General features: G+C 44.2%; 1 protein-coding gene across 2 annotated transcripts in view; it reads left to right on the plus strand.

The window, feature by feature from the left end:
- Nucleotides 1-8998, plus strand: part of LOC139411225 (hypermethylated in cancer 2 protein-like) — a 59761-nt gene extending 50763 nt beyond the window's left edge. For both annotated transcript variants that reach the window (XM_071157236.1, XM_071157237.1), the window contains exon 2: nucleotides 1111-8998. In XM_071157236.1, coding sequence (XP_071013337.1) covers nucleotides 1151-2893 — 1743 coding nt within the window. In that variant the 5' untranslated portion in view covers nucleotides 1111-1150 and the 3' untranslated portion in view covers nucleotides 2894-8998. The remainder of the gene's footprint in view (nucleotides 1-1110) is intronic.
- Nucleotides 8999-19282: the final 10284 nt, after the last annotated feature.

A 19282-nucleotide genomic window follows, 5' to 3' on the forward strand; every position in this document is an offset into this window, starting at 1 on the left:
TAATACATTTTGGGTCCAGAAAATGCACTCTGTTCATTCTCCAAATTCTGTTGCTAAGTGTATTTTCTATTGGTGTAATAAAGTAATCTAATCACAGCCATTTGAGTAGACACTGCAGGGACCACTGTGGAATGATCACACCCATGTTCTTGTACGCTTCAAACGGTTAAATCAGAACATGCTTAGAAGCGCCTTTTCTGGTTAAGTCTATAAGAGCTTTCCACACCTGGATTGTGCAACATTTACACGATATTCTTTAAAACATTCTTCCAGCTCTGTCAAACTGGTTGTTTGACAATCATTTTCAGGTCTTGCCATTTTCAAGTAGATTTAAGTCAAAACTTACAGGGACATTCACAGTATTCTTGGTAAGTGTAGATTTGGCCTTGTCTTTATGGTTATTGTCCTGCTGAAAGGCGAATTCATCTCCCAGTGTCTGGTGGAAAGCAAACTCAACCAGGTTTTCCTCTAGGATTTTGCCTGTGCTTAGCTTCATTCCTTTTATTTTGTATCATGAAAAAATCCCCAGTCCTTAAAGATTACAAGCATACCCATAACATGATGCAGCCACCACTATGAAAATATTGAGTGGTACTCAGTGATGTGTTGTATTAGATTTGCCCTAAACATAACACTTTGTATTCAGGATAAAAAGTTAATTCATTTGCCACATTTTTTTCAGTATTTAGTGCCTTGTTGCAAACAGGATGCGTTTTGGAATTGTTTTATTCTGTACAGGCTTCCTTCTTTTCACTCTGTCATTTTGCCCACGAGTGAGCAGATCAGCATAAATGTGCTATTATAATTTGTTGAGTAACTACAATGTTGTTGATCCATCCTCAGTTTTCTCCTATTACCGCCATTAAACTCTTAACTATTTTAAAGTCACCATTCTTCTCCGGCAACTGAGTTATGAAGGACGCCTGTATCTTTGTAGTGACTGGGTTTATACACCATCCAAAGTGTAATTGATAACTTTACCATGCTCAAACGTATATTCCATGTGTGCTTCTTTTGTTCTGTTTTTTTTGGCATTGGAAAACCTCCCTGGTCTTAGGCCTATTTTTGATAACACTAACACGCCTCTCTCTTTCTCTCTCTCACCTTCAGGTGTTGCTTGTGTAGGAAGAGAGAGAAAAGGAAGGTGGAAATGGAACTGCCAAATCATGCCAAACAAATACTACTGCAACTCAACCAGCAGAGGGCTAAGGGCTTCCTGTGTGACGTCATCATCGTGGTGGAGAACGCTCTGTTCCGAGCCCACAAGAACATCCTAGCAGCCAGCAGTATCTACTTCAAGTCCCTGGTTCTCCACGACAACCTCATCAACCTGGACACAGAGATGGTGAATCCCTCTGTTTTCCGACAAGTCCTGGACTTCATCTACACAGGGAAGCTCCTGTCCTCATTGGACCAGAGTAATGAGCAGAACTACAGTGCCCTCTTGACCGCAGCCAGCTACCTCCAGCTCCATGACCTCGCCGCGCTGTGCAAGAAGAAGCTCAAGCGAAGCGGTGGCAAGCCTCTGCCGGGTAAACTCTCCACCTCGGGTCCGCTCAGCCGACTGCGCCACAACAACGAGCGCCTCTCGTCCTCCGCCCTCACCGCCTCCCACAACCACTACGTCCTCGCCCCCTCTGACGCAGACCAGCCACAGCCCGATGACGGCCTCCGGGACAAGCTCTCGGATGATGAGATGTTCATCGGGAGCACCGCCGGGAAGAATGGGACCTGCGGGAGTGGTAGTAATGGAAACCTCAGTAACGGTTTGAGCGGCAGGGAGACAGATCTCGGGCTGGACCTGTCCAAGAAGAGCCCTCCATCGGCGTGTACCACATCAGACGCACTCAGCCCTCACAGCAACTCACAGGGTTCCCCTCAATCTGCCTCAGTATCCACAACCAACAGTGCCTCACTGGATGATTCCACCATCACTCTGCCCGGTCTGGACACCACCGGCCCAGAGCCCATGGAGCTCATACCCACCCCCAAAGCCCCTGAAGACAGTCAGGCCCATCCAGACGCTCCCCTGCCTCGCAAGAGCTCCCGCCAGGTAGCCCGCAAAAAGGAGTGGCCCAAGAGAGAGGCCTCTGGCCTGAAGGCTGAGGATCGTGACCCGCCCCTGGTCAATGGTGTGATCGTGGGACCTAAAGAGGGCCGCTCATCCAGGGGTGTAGGCGGGGACAGCAGGTGCAGCTTTCCCTCAGACCAGTCCTTCCAGTGTAAAGAGGAAGAGGAAGGAGGGGAGAATGGGCAGGAGCACAGTGACCAGAGCGGGCATAGTGATGGAGAGAGTGGAGGAGGAGGGCACCACAGCGCCAACTATGTGTACCGGCAGGAAGGGTTTGAGCCAGCGTTTGGGGACAACTTGTATGTGTGCATCCCCTGTGGGAAGGGCTTTCCCAGCTCGGAGCAGCTTAACGCCCATGTGGAGACGCACACAGAGGACGAGCTCTACATCAAAGAGGAGGGAGGGGCCTTTGTGAAAGAGGAAGAGGCTGAGGACCTCTCGGCCCCCGTGGCTCCCACCACATTCGGCATCTCCGAGCCACGGCCCTTCAAGTGCACCGTATGCAGTAAGAGCTATAAAGACCCGGCGACCCTGAGACAGCACGAGAAGAGCCACTGGCTGACCCGACCCTTCCCATGTAACATCTGCGGGAAGATGTTCACCCAGAGAGGCACTATGACGCGCCACATGCGGAGCCACCTGGGCCTGAAACCGTTTGCTTGCGATGAGTGTGGCATGCGCTTCACACGCCAGTACCGCCTGACGGAGCACATGCGCGTCCACTCGGGAGAGAAGCCGTACGAATGCCAGTTGTGCGGTGGAAAGTTCACCCAGCAACGCAACCTCATCAGCCACCTCAGAATGCACACCTCACCCTCCTAAAACACAACATCAAGCCAAAGAATGCTTTTTCATTTTTTTCCCCCACCTCACAACTAAACAAATGCACATGTACACTCATGCAGAAACACAGGTACACACTCTCTCTCTCACACACACATGTAAACATAGATTTCTATACACAACCACCTGGCTTAGTGTGTGTAGTGGTTGTCCAGAGTCAGCATGTGGCAGGATGGTCATGGAAAACAACCCCAGCATGTCCACCACCTCTGGAAGTCTAGACGGGCAGTGTACCTCCCCTTCCCTCCCTCTCTCTGAAGTCACCTATGGTGGATGTGAGGGCATGGACCGGTGGTTGTCTCTCTTATATCTTGTAAATGTGAATGGGGTACTGTTGTAACCTCAGGCCCACCCATGCCTCTCATACACCCTCAACACCTTTACTTGGGAGTATTTAGGCCTTTGACTTTTTCAAACTGATCTCTTCTGGGGGTATTCAGGGTTCCCTCTATACTCCAACCTCATTAGTCAAACAACTACGCCATTCCTCCTTTTAATTTAGACAGGTCTAATATTATTCACTCTGTCAATGATGTACACTACAGGCAATAATTTCAAAGAATGTGTTTTTGTTGTAACCAAACAGCAGCTACTGTATATGTCCAATGCTAATGTGAGTGAACCTGAAGATAGTGGGGATGTCTGCATTCGGGTGGAGGGATGTTGTTGGTCATATCCATGCTTTACCTAAAAGTTTGATGTCTGAGTTTCCAGATAAGGGGCTCAATTTAATTTACTCCAGACACACACTCACCTTAAAGTCTCCACTCTACAGCTGGTCTCTGAGTAAGAGAAAGAGGGGAGGTGGGGTTAGTCATGAAAGCTCATCCTGGCATAACAAAAAAACAAAATGGAGGTACTTGTTTTACTCAAAGAACCTGTAATGTTTCTGTGAATGTTTAAACTGGAAGGTCTTCGGATGTGTCTTCTTGGGGGAGGGGGATATGGGGTGAGGGTGGGGCAGTTAGTTGAACAGGGAAGAGACGGGGGGGGGGGGGGGGGGGGGGGGGGGGGGTCGGTGTAGGCTGAACTTCTCGTTTGGTGGGTACATTTATTTTTTGTCAGTATAGCTTTCCTCCCCTTACAAAAAAGAAAAGCTTATTTCGATAGGCTTGTGAACTCGCTACCTCTGATTACTCTTATGAACTCTACGTTGATTAGTTGAAAGTTACTAAATGTAATTAATTGTATAAAGTGTGTAGATAGTAACTTTTCCCCTAATGCTTTAACCTGCTTTAACCTGCCCATCTCTCAACACAGGTTTTTCATGCTTTTTAGATTTGTACATGTTAACATAACATTATGTTAACAACACTGTCTTTTTTTACTTCTTGTCATAAAGATAGCTTTCCGGGTGCTCTTCTCAATGAACAGGCCCCCACCTCACAATGTACTGTATTTTCTTGCAAATAGTGGTTAGTGAGTTTAGATGCACAGTGTTCCAAAGATCTAATGAATGTTAAGGCGAACGGAGCTGACTAACACATTTTGCTCGACAAGTTCATAACCAAAGTTTAAAAAAAAGAAAAAAAAAAGATATAAGATATATAGCATACTTAATTATTTCACCTTTGATTTGTCTTTTTACTGTATGAAAAAACAATTTAAGAATTGTATTCTAGGTCCAGACAATTGAAACCCACAGTTGTGTTGGACTATTGACCAATGACTCTTGAGACTCTTGAGTTTCTGTGTGGTTTGCGAGGAAAGCCTGTGCTGATTGGTGGGCTGGTGTTAACATCAACTTTACATGTAAAGTAACTGTAGAGTTTACAATGTTCCCTGAACTTTATTTTTATTTGTAACAAGGGTCCTTCTCATCACTTTATATTCCCTGACCTAAAAGCAGGACTTGATTACATTTTATGTGTTCTGTTCAGACCAAAAAAAAAGAAGAAAAAATGATAATGACATTTTTTATGTGAAGTTCTAAGTTTGCTTGTTAGTTTATTGAGCCAGACTTATGAAAGCTTGTATTGGAAAGGGAGAGGCAAGGATGCACTGGACAGCTCAATTCTTATCCAGAGCCAATTACAGTAGTGAGTGCATACATTTTAGTACTTTTTTTGTACTCCCAGTTGCCTCCCATATGGGCCATTCTTATTGAATATTTATTTATTAGCATATTACTACAAATTACAAACTCTACTGTAATCATTCTCCACTGAAACCCAAGCTGTCTGTCTTAGCTTGTCCGGTGTGTCCCGACTCTTATGGTAAACTATGGGGGAGAGAAACCTTCAGTGCAAGTTTTTGGTATAGGCATTCCTCTATTATTTTGGTTTTACCTATCTTTTTTTACATTTCTATTCCTCCTTCATCCTCATGGTTGGTCTGTGAAATGTTATGTCATCATATAGGGATGCAGCTGCAGTCATACAAGCATCGTTATCGTTTCAAGGTAACTGCGTCTTGGACTCTGAGATGTTACTTTAAAAAAAAAATGTTTTGCTGTTCTCGCCGAGGTAAAAGCAGTTACTGCTGAGTGATTGCATGGTACGTGTGTATTTGTAACGCCCACCCCCTCACCACCACCACCCACCCTCCAACCTGAAATCCATCATGTAATTAATTGTTTTCCTGTGACCTCTTCTTACTTATTCGGGAGTCCACGATGCATTGCCTTCAGACGCTATTGTTCTTGTCAGCACTTAAGCAGTACAGCGTAATGTCTGTGACGCTCAAAAGGTCTTTTTGTACAGCAAGATCTCTAGCCATCTCTGCAAAGTCTTTGCAGCTGCAGCCGAACTAGCGTTTATTAGTTTGGCGAAAACAAAAAAAATATGAACTAAAACTGCGATACTACTACTACTACTACTAATACTCAAATACTTCAGGGATTGTTCTGCGTCTATGAATGTAGGACTCTCAGCTACATTTGTAAGACATAGTATTGTATCAATTTCTCTGTATTTTACTCATGGGAAAACCAAAACACTAGTTTCATATTTAAAAGATTTTAAAATATGGGGGGTACTTTTTCAACTAACACAAAGAGCCTTAACAAAAGGCGGGGCAGCTCAATACAAAAGTCAACGTTTTAGTTAGTATCATAATATGTTCCGAAATAGTCGCAAAGTTGTACAAAGAACTAAGACCTAAAAAAAAAAGCTCATACCCAAATCCACAAACTATTTTTTAAACCAAAGCACATTTGAATGATTATGGAACAGTGTGTGGCAAAAAAAAAAATGATACATATGTATTTCTCTCATTGTTTACATAAACTTTTACAGTTTTACAGACCTCAGTTGAGGCTCGGCCAGTCAGAGGTGTGGTTGTATGTGTTTTTTGCTTTTTCCACAGAGGTTTTGCTGCCAAAACAAAAGCTTCAGCGTCAGCGTCAACCCTGCGGCAGACTACTTCATATTTAAATTGCGGAGGGGGTTGCAGTTTTAGGGGTGCATCGCCCCCCTCTGCCAGCTGGCTTTGGGGTGACCTGTCCCTCTGCCCTATGAACCGTCTTCAGAAGATGGGATTGGGGGGGATGGGACGGGACGGGGGTTAGGGGGGTGGGGTGGTGTTGCGAGAAGGGCTGGGATGACGTTAGAACTCTCTTAGGCTGCGTTTACACAGGGAGCACAATTCAGGTTTTTCTGCCCAATTATTGGCAAAAGAGCTGATCTGATTGGTCAAAAGACAAATTAGTTGGAAAATAATCAGAATTGGGGTGCCTGTGTAAATGCAGCCTTACTGTACCTCGGGACTTTAAAAACATTATTGAAAACTATAGTGACTGGGATTTGTTAATTGCATGTGAGCAGGTCTATTTGCTAGGGTCTTAAAGGAAAGATTAATCCATTTTGAATGTTATATCGTATTTGTGTATCTCTGACCGATATTCTATGGATTCCCGAGGTCATTTAATGTGTATCTGAGCTATTCACTGTTCAAGCAGGCAGAAATACTGCCGGTATGGATAGTTTTTCATCATATGACGCAAAACTGGAACGGCGAATAGGTCCGATACATATTAAATGACATAGAACATTTCTCAGAGATGCACATATACGATATAACATTCAGAATGAGTGAATCTTTCCTAAAACTGTGAATGTTCTTGATGTTTCTGCTTATTTGATGTTTGGAAAGGATGATGATGATTTCTTAGCTGCCTGTGTTCTGCCTATTTGTAAAAGCGACACAATCTTATGGCTGGCCTTGCCTCATACAAAGTTGGTGCAAACACTTATTGACAGTGTTCTTTTTTTAATCAAATGTCTATTGTTGTCAGTGATGAATGTATTTATTTCTCTGGTCCTGCACTTGCCTCCGCTAAGACTTTTCTCAGTGTGTGAGACTGAGGTTCAGGCAGGACCCTTTTTGGTTGTATTTTCTTTTGAGGATTTCAAGCGGAGAAACAAAAATGAGACACAAAACATAGCCATCAACCACAATCTGTGAAGTTGTAGACTTTTTTTGGGGTGAACAGATTCATTTTTATGTCAAAATGACGACAACGTTTTATGGCATTTTTGTATCTTCTCTCTCAGCTAAAACAACATGTTTTGGGTGTCAAGAGGAGTTACTCACTTTTTGGTTGGACATAGGGGTTTAAACAATTAACTTTAACCCCCTGTGTACCTCTGTCGATGTCTATCGGGCATCGTGGCTCATCTGTGGGCCATATATTGTATCTCTTCACAAACATCCTCTGCCTGGGTGTTGCCAAGCCACTGCCATTTAGAAAACCTATTCCTCCTCACCAACCTCACCCCTTTCTTTCTCCAAACGATAGAGTCGTCTCTATGATGTACATTTTTCTGTCTTAAACCACTCACCGCTTATCATTTCTCTTGGACTTTTTGATTTGTTTGTGTCTATAGAGTGTTTTTTTTTTGCCTCTCGGAAGGTCCAGGCGCGCTCATATCGGTTCACATGAATTGCAGTTTACTGTTTCTCTTACCTCATCATTGTAGTGTTTCTGTGCGTTTCAAAATATAGTATCATTATGCAGTGTTACAAAGCTTTAAGAAACACTATACAAAGTTCTGGGAATTCAAACCATGATGTTTTCCCTACTCAAAGCTTGTCTGAGTTACCTCTCTTTGTATTACTGTAGTTTCACCCATGCGATTGTCTAGTTTCACCTTTTTTCTCCCTGTTGTTGTTGTCCCCTGTCAATTCACCAGGTCCAGTCTGCGCTGTGTCTACGGAGTAGCTCCAATTTACCTAATCAAACTAAACCAAAGCTAGTTTTGAAAATGGCGTCTGGCACACCACAGTGTGTTCTAAAGCCAAGGTGTATCTTTAACCGCTAAGCTTTACTACCACTCGCTATACCCACAATGTAGCTAACCCTACACCAACCGCCCTTTGACTCCATCCTTAGCTTCCGTGACTCTGCGGCTAACGAAGCTAGTGATCGTGATTTCTCCCCATATATCTGTGACTTCAGTGTGTTCCACATATTCGACATCAGTATTTACCTCCAGGGACAAAAAAATGATTACCTCAACTCTGTGTTTACTTGTCATTTACATCTCAGCATTTCTGCAGATGCAAATGAATTTTTTACTCGTTTATTTTTTATTTTTTACCGTCCAGTTGTAACCAAAATATCACTTATTTTTGAAATAGTGTTTGTTAGTCTTGTCAAATGACTCCATGTTGATGGAAAGACGTTATTAGCTGCTAAACTAGTACTTGAAAACTTGATTAAAGAAGTTGTCCGTGAAGCAGGTATATCAAGCTTCTCTCGGATCCATGAACAGCCGCTGTTCAATAATGTATCAGGATCCAGGGGCTCAGAGGTTCTGGAATGGACATGTAGGGTCTTTGACTATGAATAATTGAGGGCTAACATTCCCTCCCCCTTACACACACACACACACACACGGCCTAATGCCATGATCACCTCTTGCTAGCGGCAGCACCCAGGCTGAGCCCTTCTCTCCACTCCTCTGAGAGCTCGTATTCAGGTCAGAGCTGTCGCTACGGCGATGGGGCTCGCTAACTCAGTGTCATAAAAGTGTAATACAGCTGACCTCAGCACTCACAACCTTGCAGTCTTAATATACAGTGGTGAGAAAAATAAACTGTTATTTTATGATCTTTTCATTAAAAGCTTGATCGAAAAGCCAACCCTGTTGTTGTCGTCTGTCTTTAACTGTTGTTGTCTGTGGGCTTGTCTATTTAAAAGTGTGTGTGTCTGTGTGTTTTTGTGCGTGTGTATGCACGCACATGTCTGGGAAGTATGTACTTATGTATATGGACTCAACAAGTGATGGATATGTCCTGTAGAGTATATGTAAGTCTTTCTGTCTACCTTGAAAATGATCGTTGCCTCAGGGTTTGAGGTTTGTGTGCAGTCCAAGGACCTGTGTGTGTTCACTAGGAGCCATTTCTGAAAGCCCCATTATAGCTTTTGTCTATCTGACATGGAGAGAATGTTGAAATGGCCTACATCTATGACAGTTATGACCTCTCCATGTCAGCTAAGAAGAAGTGGCACATAAAAACCTAGATGGAAGCTAGATCTTTAGCTTCCAATGGAAGCTGCTGCAGTATGTATACCTGGCCTATCTCCGTACACACACACACACACACACACACATTATACTTCCCAGGCAGGGTGTGGCTGTCATAGCTGAGGGCTATTGGCTGGTCTATCAGATAAAGCCAGTGGTAGGTTGATGGAAAAGGTGTGGCACATGCTGCCTGCATGTTGAAAGAAATGTGTAATTATGTGTCCACGTATGTATCTCAGGCCATTCACTGAAATCAAATACTCTCTTCGCTTCTACTCTTTCTGTCCCCTCCTGACTTCCATGCCTTCCTCTCTTGGCTTTGGCTCTCACCTCTTCTGTTTCACTCTCTCTATCCCACTTTCCCTCCCTTCTTCCACCCCGCTTGTTCTCCTACCTTAATTTTTTCAGCTCTTTCTTTTTTCCATCTCTCCTTCATCCTTTTTCCTCTTCCCTCTTTTAATAAAAGAGGAGAGGGGAGAGCTGGCACTTTTATGGCTGTTGTATATGTGCCGTTTGTAATGTGGTGCCCCTGGAGGTGTCATATGCTAAATAACCCTGAATGGGGTTAGGAGGGAACAATGACTCTGTCGATACCCCTGCACTGTCCTCCAGCCCTCTATCTTGCCCCCACCTAGCACCAGCGCCAAGCTAACACAATGTGTGTGAAGTGGAATGGGTGTGGGGAGGGGGTGGTCGGGCACTCAAGGCTTATACACAAATGATCCTCTGCATGGCAAGTGTGTGCACGTTTGGATCCCAGGCTTTTCATTTTGAGTCATGTTCCCAATTTTCAAGACGATTTCCTAAAACCCCAAAAAGCACCAAACTCTAAATGTTTTTCATTGAGTTTGGTTGAAGTGCAGGTCTAGGATCAGATTGCCCTACCTCCAATTCTGAACATGACCAATAGAGGCATCTAAAAATAACTGACTCAGTATCAGTGTTTGGGGGCAACCTAATCTTCAACGTGTCTCACCAGTGTTCCCATTAGGAGGAAGCTGTGGGAATTAGTGGAATTTCCATGCCCTGCCCAGGTGGGTCAGGGCTTGCCTATGCTCGTCTGGGAAGGCCTACAGAGGAGCTGCCAGACTGGGGAATGTGAGAGAGATGGCTGCCCTGGGTGGGTAAGGAGATGGATGGCTGTTCAACACTACACTTATGCTGCTTTTCGACTATAACACCAGTGCTACACTAGTGTTTTCACCCTTGTGTTATACTAGGGTAATTGTGTTTCCATAGCTAGGGCTGATATTGAGGACATGTGAAGAGCAGAAGCAACCTTTGCATAATCAAAACAGTTGCTTTGAGAAAAAGTGTTAAAGTTCACTGTTATGCAAACGTCACTTTTCGGTAGCTGTTCAATAGGCAACTTCGCAAGTCAAATAAGCTCTCATTGGTCCGGCATACAGTTACACTTGTTTTGTTGTTGAAATCGGCACTAAAACTTATTTTCTCCAGTGGATTTTATATGTTTAGCCCCCCTTGCAATTATGTTAGGTCCTCCCTCAGGTTTGACTCCAAATCCAATATGTCTGCCACATTACCATTAAATGGTGGTTTATTCACCTGTATATGTACATGTTTTAACTTAGACATTTTTTTCTCTCAGATTTTTGGAATCCAATATGCCTACCATATACACTCAAACACCTTTGTATAGCCCGTATAAAAACTCAGCAGACTGCTTGAGGATCAATGAGGCAACTGGGAGGCTCAAAAGAATGGAAAGAGAATCCAATCCTCGGCTCTGACACCCTCTCACTAGCTCTACAACTTGCCTCTCCAGGGTTGAGCTCTTAAGTAACCTCCTTATCATTTAGAAGTGAGCTTTGATTCATTGCTAGTACAATATGTCTGCCTGAATCCAACATGACCTTCATTTGGGATGAACATTCTTATCCTGTTTGGGTTGAGCTGGCACATTGCTTCTTCCAGACAATAATGTCCACTATCCTGGCTGTCTGCCCTGAAGTTGCTGTATATGTTGACTTGGAGACAGTTATGGTGTATGAGTAGGATGCAACCACACATGACAAGTGCATAAGGCAGGTGTTCACTACAATGAACCAACGCAACTTGACACTCATTGACAATAAATGCCATCAACTTAGTGGGCCTTCACATGTCAGAGGAATTGTACCTCTCCAATGTCAATGCCATCCGGAATCTCCCAGAACTGTCCTTGATAAACCCACTAAGCCGTCAGTCTTTCCCTCAGGCAGTTACTAGAGACAGAGACACCATAGAACTGGACTGCCACATGTCAGGAGGCCAATTAACATCCAAAATGCAGTCTGGAAGTTGCTTGTGTGCATTGCCCTCATATATACCTATTGGCTGGCCAGCATATGTGACACCTAAAAAGGACTTGCATGTGAGGAATGAGCTTTCATGCTGGGGTGACTCATGCATTCGTCTACGCAGTAATCCCAACATCCATATATGGACATATGCCATTTATGGCAAACAAGAGGCACCTTAGGATGGTAAAACTTGCTGTATGCAATTGTTTGTGGTGGTTGGGGATTGATTGTGAGATAGTGGTCTTTGCAAGTGGTCTTTGATAGTGGTCTCTGCAACCCGTTTACTGTCCATCTAAGCCTAGGGATCATCTTCAAATGTATATGTGTGTGGAGCTGTGCTATGTCCCTCACAACCAACACTTCTTAGTCATAGTCTATGACCTAGCTACACTCTAAATAACCTCTACTGTAACCTGAGATCATTATCCACATCTCTTGCTGGGCATTGGCCAAATGATCATCCTACTTGATTTACAAAGGAATAAAAAGAAGTATGTGGTGTGTGACCTGCATTACTTTTTGACACATTCAACATAAGAAACTCTGCCCACAGTCCAATGAGGTATTGGAAAGATCTAAAGGCAGGTCTGTTTGTGATAGCCGTTTCACAGACTCCTTCACGACCAGAAAAACAACCATTCCACTACTGGAGCATCCCAAGCATAATTCAGACTGCAATAACATTCCAGTTAGTCAATAGGTGTATTTTGTATGCAACCTGCATCTGCGGACTTCCTGAAGTAAAAGATCCCATAAATGTTCCATATGCACAAAATGCATATTTCTCATTTTTTGGGGGGCACAAATTTGTTTACATCCCTGTTAGTGATTATTTCTCCTTTGCCAAGATAATCCATCCATCTGACAGGTGTGACATATCAATACGCTGATTAAACAGCATGATCATTACACAGGTGCACCTTGTGCTGGGGGCTAAAAAAGGCCAGTCTAAAATTAGCTGTTTTGTCACACAACACAATGCCACAGATGTCTGAAGTTTTGAGGGAGCGTGCAGTTAGCATGCTGACTGCAGTAATGACCAACAGAGCTGTTGCCAGATAATTGAATGTTCATTTCTCTACCATAAGCCACCTCCAACGTTGTTTTAGAGAATTTGGCAGTACATCCAATGGGCCTCACAACTGCAGACCACGTGTAGCCACTCCAGCCCAGTCCACATCCGGCTTCTTCACCTGCGGGATCGTCTCAGGAGCAGGAAAGTGGCGTGCTGAGAAGTATTTCCGTCTGTGATAAAGCCCTTTGTGGGGGAAAACTCATACTGATTGGCTGGGCCTGGCTCCCTCCCAGACCCAGCCATGGCTGCACCCCTGGCCAGTCATGTGAAATCGATAGATAAAAAAAATCACCTTTATTTAACCAGGTAGGCCAGTTGAGAACAATTTCTCATTTACAACTGCGACCTGGCCAAGATAAAGCAAAGCAGTGCGACACAAACAACACAGAGTTACACATGGGATAAACAAACATACAGTAAATAACACATTGGAAAAGTCTGAATACAGTGTGTGCAAATGTAGTAAGATTAGGGAGGTAAGGCAATAAATAGGCCATAGTTGCACAATGATTACAATTTAGCAATTAAACACCGGAGTGATAGATGTGAAGAAGATGAATGTGAAGTAGAGATACTGGGGTGCAAAGGAGCAAAAAATAAATAACAATATGGGGAGGAGGTAGTTGGGTTGGCTATTTACAGATGGGCTGTGTACAGATGCATTGATCGGTAAGCTGCTCTGACAGCTGATGCTTAAGGTTAGTGAGGGAGATATAAGACTCCAGCTTCAGTAATGTTTTTAATTCGTTCCAGTCACTGGCAGCAGAGAACTGGAAGGAAAGGTGGCCAAACGAGGAGTTGGCTTTGGGGATGACCAGTGAAATATACCTGCTGGAGCGGGTGCTATGGGTGGGTGCTGCTATGGTGACCATTGAGCTGAGACAAGGCAGGGCTTCACCTAGCAAAACTTATAGATGACCTGGTGCCAGTGGGTTTGGTGACGAATATTAAGCAAGGGCCAGCCAACTAGAGCATACAGGTCGCAGTGGTGGGTAGTATATGGGGCTTTGGTGACAAAACAGATGGCACTGAGATAGACTACATCCAATTTGCTGAGTAGAGTGTTGGAGGCTATTTTGTAAGTGACATCGCCGAAGTCAAGGATCGGTAGGATGGTCAGTTTTACAAGGGTATGTTTGGCAGCATGAGTGAAGGATGCTTTGTTGCGAAATAGGATGCCGATTCTAGATTACATTTTGAATTGGAGATGCTTAATGTGAGTCTGGAAGGAGGGTTTACATTCTAACCGGACACCTAGGTATTTGTAGTTGCCCACATATTCTAAGTCAGAACCATCCAGAGTAGTGATGCTGGACGGGCGGGCGGGCAGGTGCGGGCAGCGATCGGTTGAAGAGCATGCATTTAGTTTTACTTGCATTTAAGAGCAGTTGGAGGCCACGGAAGGAGAGTTGTTTGGCATTGAAGCTCGTCTGGAGGTTTATTAACACAGTGTTCTTAGAAGTTCCAGAATTATACAGAATGGTGTCGTCTGCGTAGAGGTGGATCAGAGAATCACCAGCAGCAAGAGCGACATCATTGATGTATACAGAGAAAAGAGTCGGCCCGAGAATTGAACCCTGTAGCACGCCCATAGAGACTGCCAGATGTCCGGACAACAGGCCCTCCGATTTGACACACTGAACTCTATCTGAGAAGTAGTTGGTGAACCAGGCGAGGTAGTCATTTGAGAGTCTGCCGATAAGAATGCAGTGATTGACAGAGTCGAAAGCCTTGGCCAGGTCGATGAAGACGGCTGCACAGTATTGTCTTTTATCGATGGCGGTTATGATATTGTTTAAGACCTTGAGCGTGGCTGAGTTGCACCCATGACAGGCTCAGAAACCAGATTGCATAGCGGATAAGCTACGGTGGGATTCGTAATGGTCGGTGATCTGTTTGTTAACTTGGCTTTCGAAGACTTTAGAAAGGCAGGGTAGGATAGATATAGGTCTGTAACAGTTTGGGTCTAGAGTTTCTCCCCCTTTGAAGAGGGGGATGACCACGGCAGCTTTCCAATATTTAGGGATCTCAGACGATACGAACGAGAGGTTGAACAGGCTAGTAATAGGGGTTGCAACAATTGCGGTGGATAATTTTAGAAAGAGAGGGTCCAGATTGTCTAGCCCGGCTGATTTGTAAGGGTCCAGATTTTGCAGCTCGTTCAGAACATCAGCTCTCTGGATTTAGGTGAAGGAGAAATGGGGAGGCTTGGGCAAGTTGCTGTGGGGGGTGCAGAGCTGTTGACCGGGGTAGGGGTAGCCAGGTGGAAAGCATGGCCAGTCGTAGATAAATGCTTATTGAAATTCTCGATTATCATAGATTAATTGGTGGTGACAGTGTTTCCTAGCCTCAGTGCAGTGGGCAGCTGTAAAGTCTCCATGGACTTTACAGTGTCCCAGAACTTTTTGGAGTACTACAGGATGCAAATTTCTGTTTGAAAATGCTAGCCTTTGCTTTCCTAACTGCCTGTGCATATTGGTTCCTGAAAAGTTGCATATCGCGGGGGCTATTCGATGCTAATGCAGTACACCACAGGATGTTTTTGTGCTGGTCAAGGGCAGTCAAGTCTGGTGTGAATCAAGGGCTATATCATTTCTAGTTCTACATTTTTTGAACGGGGCATGCTTATTTAAGATGTTGAGGAAAGCACTTTTAAAGAATAACCAGGCATCCTCTACTGACGGAATGAGGTCAGTATCCTTCCAGGATACCCGGGCCAGGTCGATAAGAAAGGTCTGCTCGCTGAAGTGTTTTAGGGAGCGTTTGACAGTGATGAGGGGTGGTCGTTTGACCGCGGACCCCTTACGGCCGCAGGCAATGAGGCAGTGATCGCTGAGATCCTGGTTGAAGACAGCAGAGGTGAATTTAAAAGGGCAGGTTGGTCAGGATGATATCTATGAGGGTGTCCGTGTTTACGGAATTAGGGTTGTACCTGGTAGGTTCCATGATCATTTGTGTGAGATTGAGGGCATCTAGCTTAGATGTAGGTTGGCCGGGGTGTTAAGCATATCCTAGTTTAGGTCACCTAACAGTACAGACTCTGAAGATAAATGGGGGGAAATTAATTCACATATGGTGTGCAGCTGTGGGCTGAGGGGGGTCTATAACAAGCGGCCCACTTTGAGAGACTTATTTCTGGAGGCTATCTCTGCAGTAGATTGCAACTCCACCTCCTTTGGCAGTTCTATCTTGGCAAAAACATTTTGTAGCAGGGGATGGAAATTTCCGAATTTTTGGTAGCCTTCCTATGCCTGGATTCAGACATGGCTTGGACATTAAGGTAGGCGGAGTGAATAAAACAAACTTAGGGAGGAGGCTTCTGATGTTAACATGCGTGAAACCAAGGCTATTATGGTTACAGAAGTCAACAAATGAGAGCACCTGGGGAATAGAAGTTGAACTGGGGGCTACAGAGCCTGGATTAACCTCACCAGAGGAACAGAGGAACAGAGGAAGAGTAGGATAAGAGTACGGCTAAAGTTCTATAAGAACTGGTTGTCTAGTGCGTTGGGGACAGAGAATAAAAGGAGCACATTTCTGGGTGTGGTAGAATAGATTCAAGGCATAATGTAAAGGATGTGAGTGCAGTGGAGGTAAACCTAGGCATTGAGTGACGATGTGAGAGGTTTCGTCTCTGGAGGCACCAGTTAAGCCAGGTGAGGTCTCAGCATGTGTGTGGGGTGGGACAAAAGAGCTATCTAAGGCATTTTGAGCAGGACTGAGGGCTCTACAGTGAAAAAAAAGAACTAGTCAAGACAGCAGTACGTAGACAAGGCATATTGGCATTAGAGAGAGGCATTAAGCAATCACAGGTGTTGATCAGGAGAGCTAAGACAACAACCGGTAAATTCAGATTAATGGGCAGAGGGTCAGTTAGGTACATACATGACCTGAGTTCGAGGCTGGGGCCGACAGGTACAGTGCCTTGCGAAAGTATTCGGCCCCCTTGAACTTTGCGACCTTTTGCCACATTTCAGGCTTCAAACATAAAGATATAAAACTGTATTTTTTTGTGAAGAATCAACAACAATCATGAAGTGGAACGACATTTATTGGATATTTCAAACTTTTTTAACAAATCAAAAACTGAAAAATTGGGCGTGCAAAATTATTCAGCCCCTTTACTTTCAGTGCAGCAAACTCTCTCCAGAAGTTCAGTGAGGATCTCTGAATGATCCAATGTTGACCTAAATGACTAATGATGATAAATACAATCCACCTGTGTGTAATCAAGTCTCCGTATAAATGCACCTGCACTGTGATAGTCTCAGAGGTCCGTCAAAAGTGCAGAGAGCATCATGAAGAACAAGGAACACACCAGGCAGGTCCGAGATACTGTTGTGAAGAAGTTTAAAGCCGGATTTGGATACAAAAAGATTTCCCAAGCTTTAAACATCCCAAGGAGCACTGTGCAAGCGATAATATTGAAATGGAAGGAGTATCAGACCACTGGAAATCTACCAAGACCTGGCTGTCCCTCTAAACTTTTAGCTCATACAAGGAGAATCAGGAGGAGGTCACAAGGAGAATCACAAGGAGATCAGAGATGCAGCCAAGAGGCCCATGATCACTCTGGATGAACTGCAGAGATCTACAGCTGAGGTGGTAGACTCTGTCCATAGGACAACAATCAGTCGTATATTGCACAAATCTGGCCTTTATGGAAGAGTGGCAAGAAGAAAGCCATTTCTTAAAGATATCCATAAAAAGTGTCGTTTAAAGTTTGCCACAAGCCACCTGGGAGACACACCAAACATGTGGAAGAAGGTGATCTGGTCAGATGAAAGCAAAATTGAACTTTTTGGCAACAATGCAAAACGTTATGTTTGGCGTAATAGCAACACAGCTCATCACCCTGAACACACCATCCCCACTGTCAAACATGGTGGTGGCAGCATCATGGTTTGGGCCTGCTTTTCTTCAGCAGGGACAGGGAAGATGGTTAAAATTGATGGGAAAATGGATGGAGACAAATACAGGACCATTCTGGAAGAAAACCTGATGGATTCTGCAAAAGACCTGAGACTGGGACGGAGATTTGTCTTCCAACAAGACAATGATCCAAAACATAAAGCAAAATCTACAATGGAATGGTTCAAAAATAAACATATCCAGGTGTTAGAATGGCCAAGTCAAAGTCCAGACCTGAATCCAATCGAGAATCTGTGGAAAGAACTGAAAACTGCTGTTCACAAATGCTCTCCATCCAACCTCACTGAGCTCGAGCTGTTTTGCAAGGAGGAATGGGAAAAAAATTCAGTCTCTCGATGTGCAAAACTGATAGAGACATATCCCAAGCGACTTACAGCTGTAATCGCAGCAAAAGGTGGCGCTACAAAGTATTAACTTAAGGGGGCTGAATAATTTTGCACGCCCAATTTTTCAGTTTTTGATTTGTTAAAAAAGTTTGAAATATCCAATAAATGTCGTTCCACTTCACGATTGTGTCCCACTTGTTGTTGATTCTTCCCAAAAAAATACAGTTTTATATCTTTATGTTTGAAGCCTGAAATGTGGCAAAAGGTCGCAAAGTTCAAGGGGGCCGAATACTTGCGCAAGGCACTGTAAACAAAATGATGTACCATGTTATTGAAACTGTCCAGGGGGCATCAGCTGTGTAGCCGAGTGATCATAGGGTCAAAAAAGCAGTAATAGGTGAGTCAGGTAGTCAGGCCGTTCGGTAGTTACTGCTAGACGAGCAGGGGACACATCGTTCAGAAAAGCTAGCTGGCCGGGGCTAGTAGATGGTTCTTTGTTGACATTGTAACAGAATCGCTTGTTGAGACCAAATCGGGCGATCATGTCGGCAGTCCAGTTGTGATGGATCGGCTAGGCTCCATGTCGACAATGAAGGGTCCAGGCCAATTGGCAAAGGAGGTATTGTAGCCCTAGAATTAGCTGGTATATGGGCCTAGCTCGAGGCTAGCTCAAGGTTAGCTGGTGCTTGCTTCGGGACAGAGGCGTTAGCTAACAGTAGCCACTCGTTCGCAGCTAGCTAGCTGTGATGATCCGGTGTAATGATCCAGAGAGGCAGGAATCCGGTGATGTGGTAGAGAGAAGCAGTCCGATATGCTCTGGGTTGATATTGTGCTGTGCATACTGGCAGGTGTTGTCCGAGCTAAGACTGGCTGATGACCGGGAAAAAGGCGAAGACCGCTAGCCGTGGTTAAAAAAGACTAGTAGCTAGTTAGCTGGCTAGCTACTGATGGAAGTTCCAGTTTTAAGGAATAAAAATAGCAGATCCGTACCACATTGGGTGAGGCGGGTTGTAGGAAAGTATATTTAGTTCATAGATAGAAAGTGAGATTAAGATATTTATGAAAAAGACTGGCTATTACACGGGATAAGACACAGAATAATACAAAGACAAATACGCACATCCTACTGCAACGCCATCTTGGATAATGGGCCTAATGAAATTCTTGTAATGTCTCCAGTCATGTAAAATGACTTACAATTGCAGGAAATTACGTTACAAAAGGCATTTCAGGTCTTCAGGACTGAGACTCAAATGTTATGA

The sequence above is a fragment of the Oncorhynchus clarkii genome, chromosome 6 (genome assembly GCF_045791955.1).
Source record: "Oncorhynchus clarkii lewisi isolate Uvic-CL-2024 chromosome 6, UVic_Ocla_1.0, whole genome shotgun sequence".
NCBI classification, from domain to species: domain Eukaryota; kingdom Metazoa; phylum Chordata; class Actinopteri; order Salmoniformes; family Salmonidae; genus Oncorhynchus; species Oncorhynchus clarkii.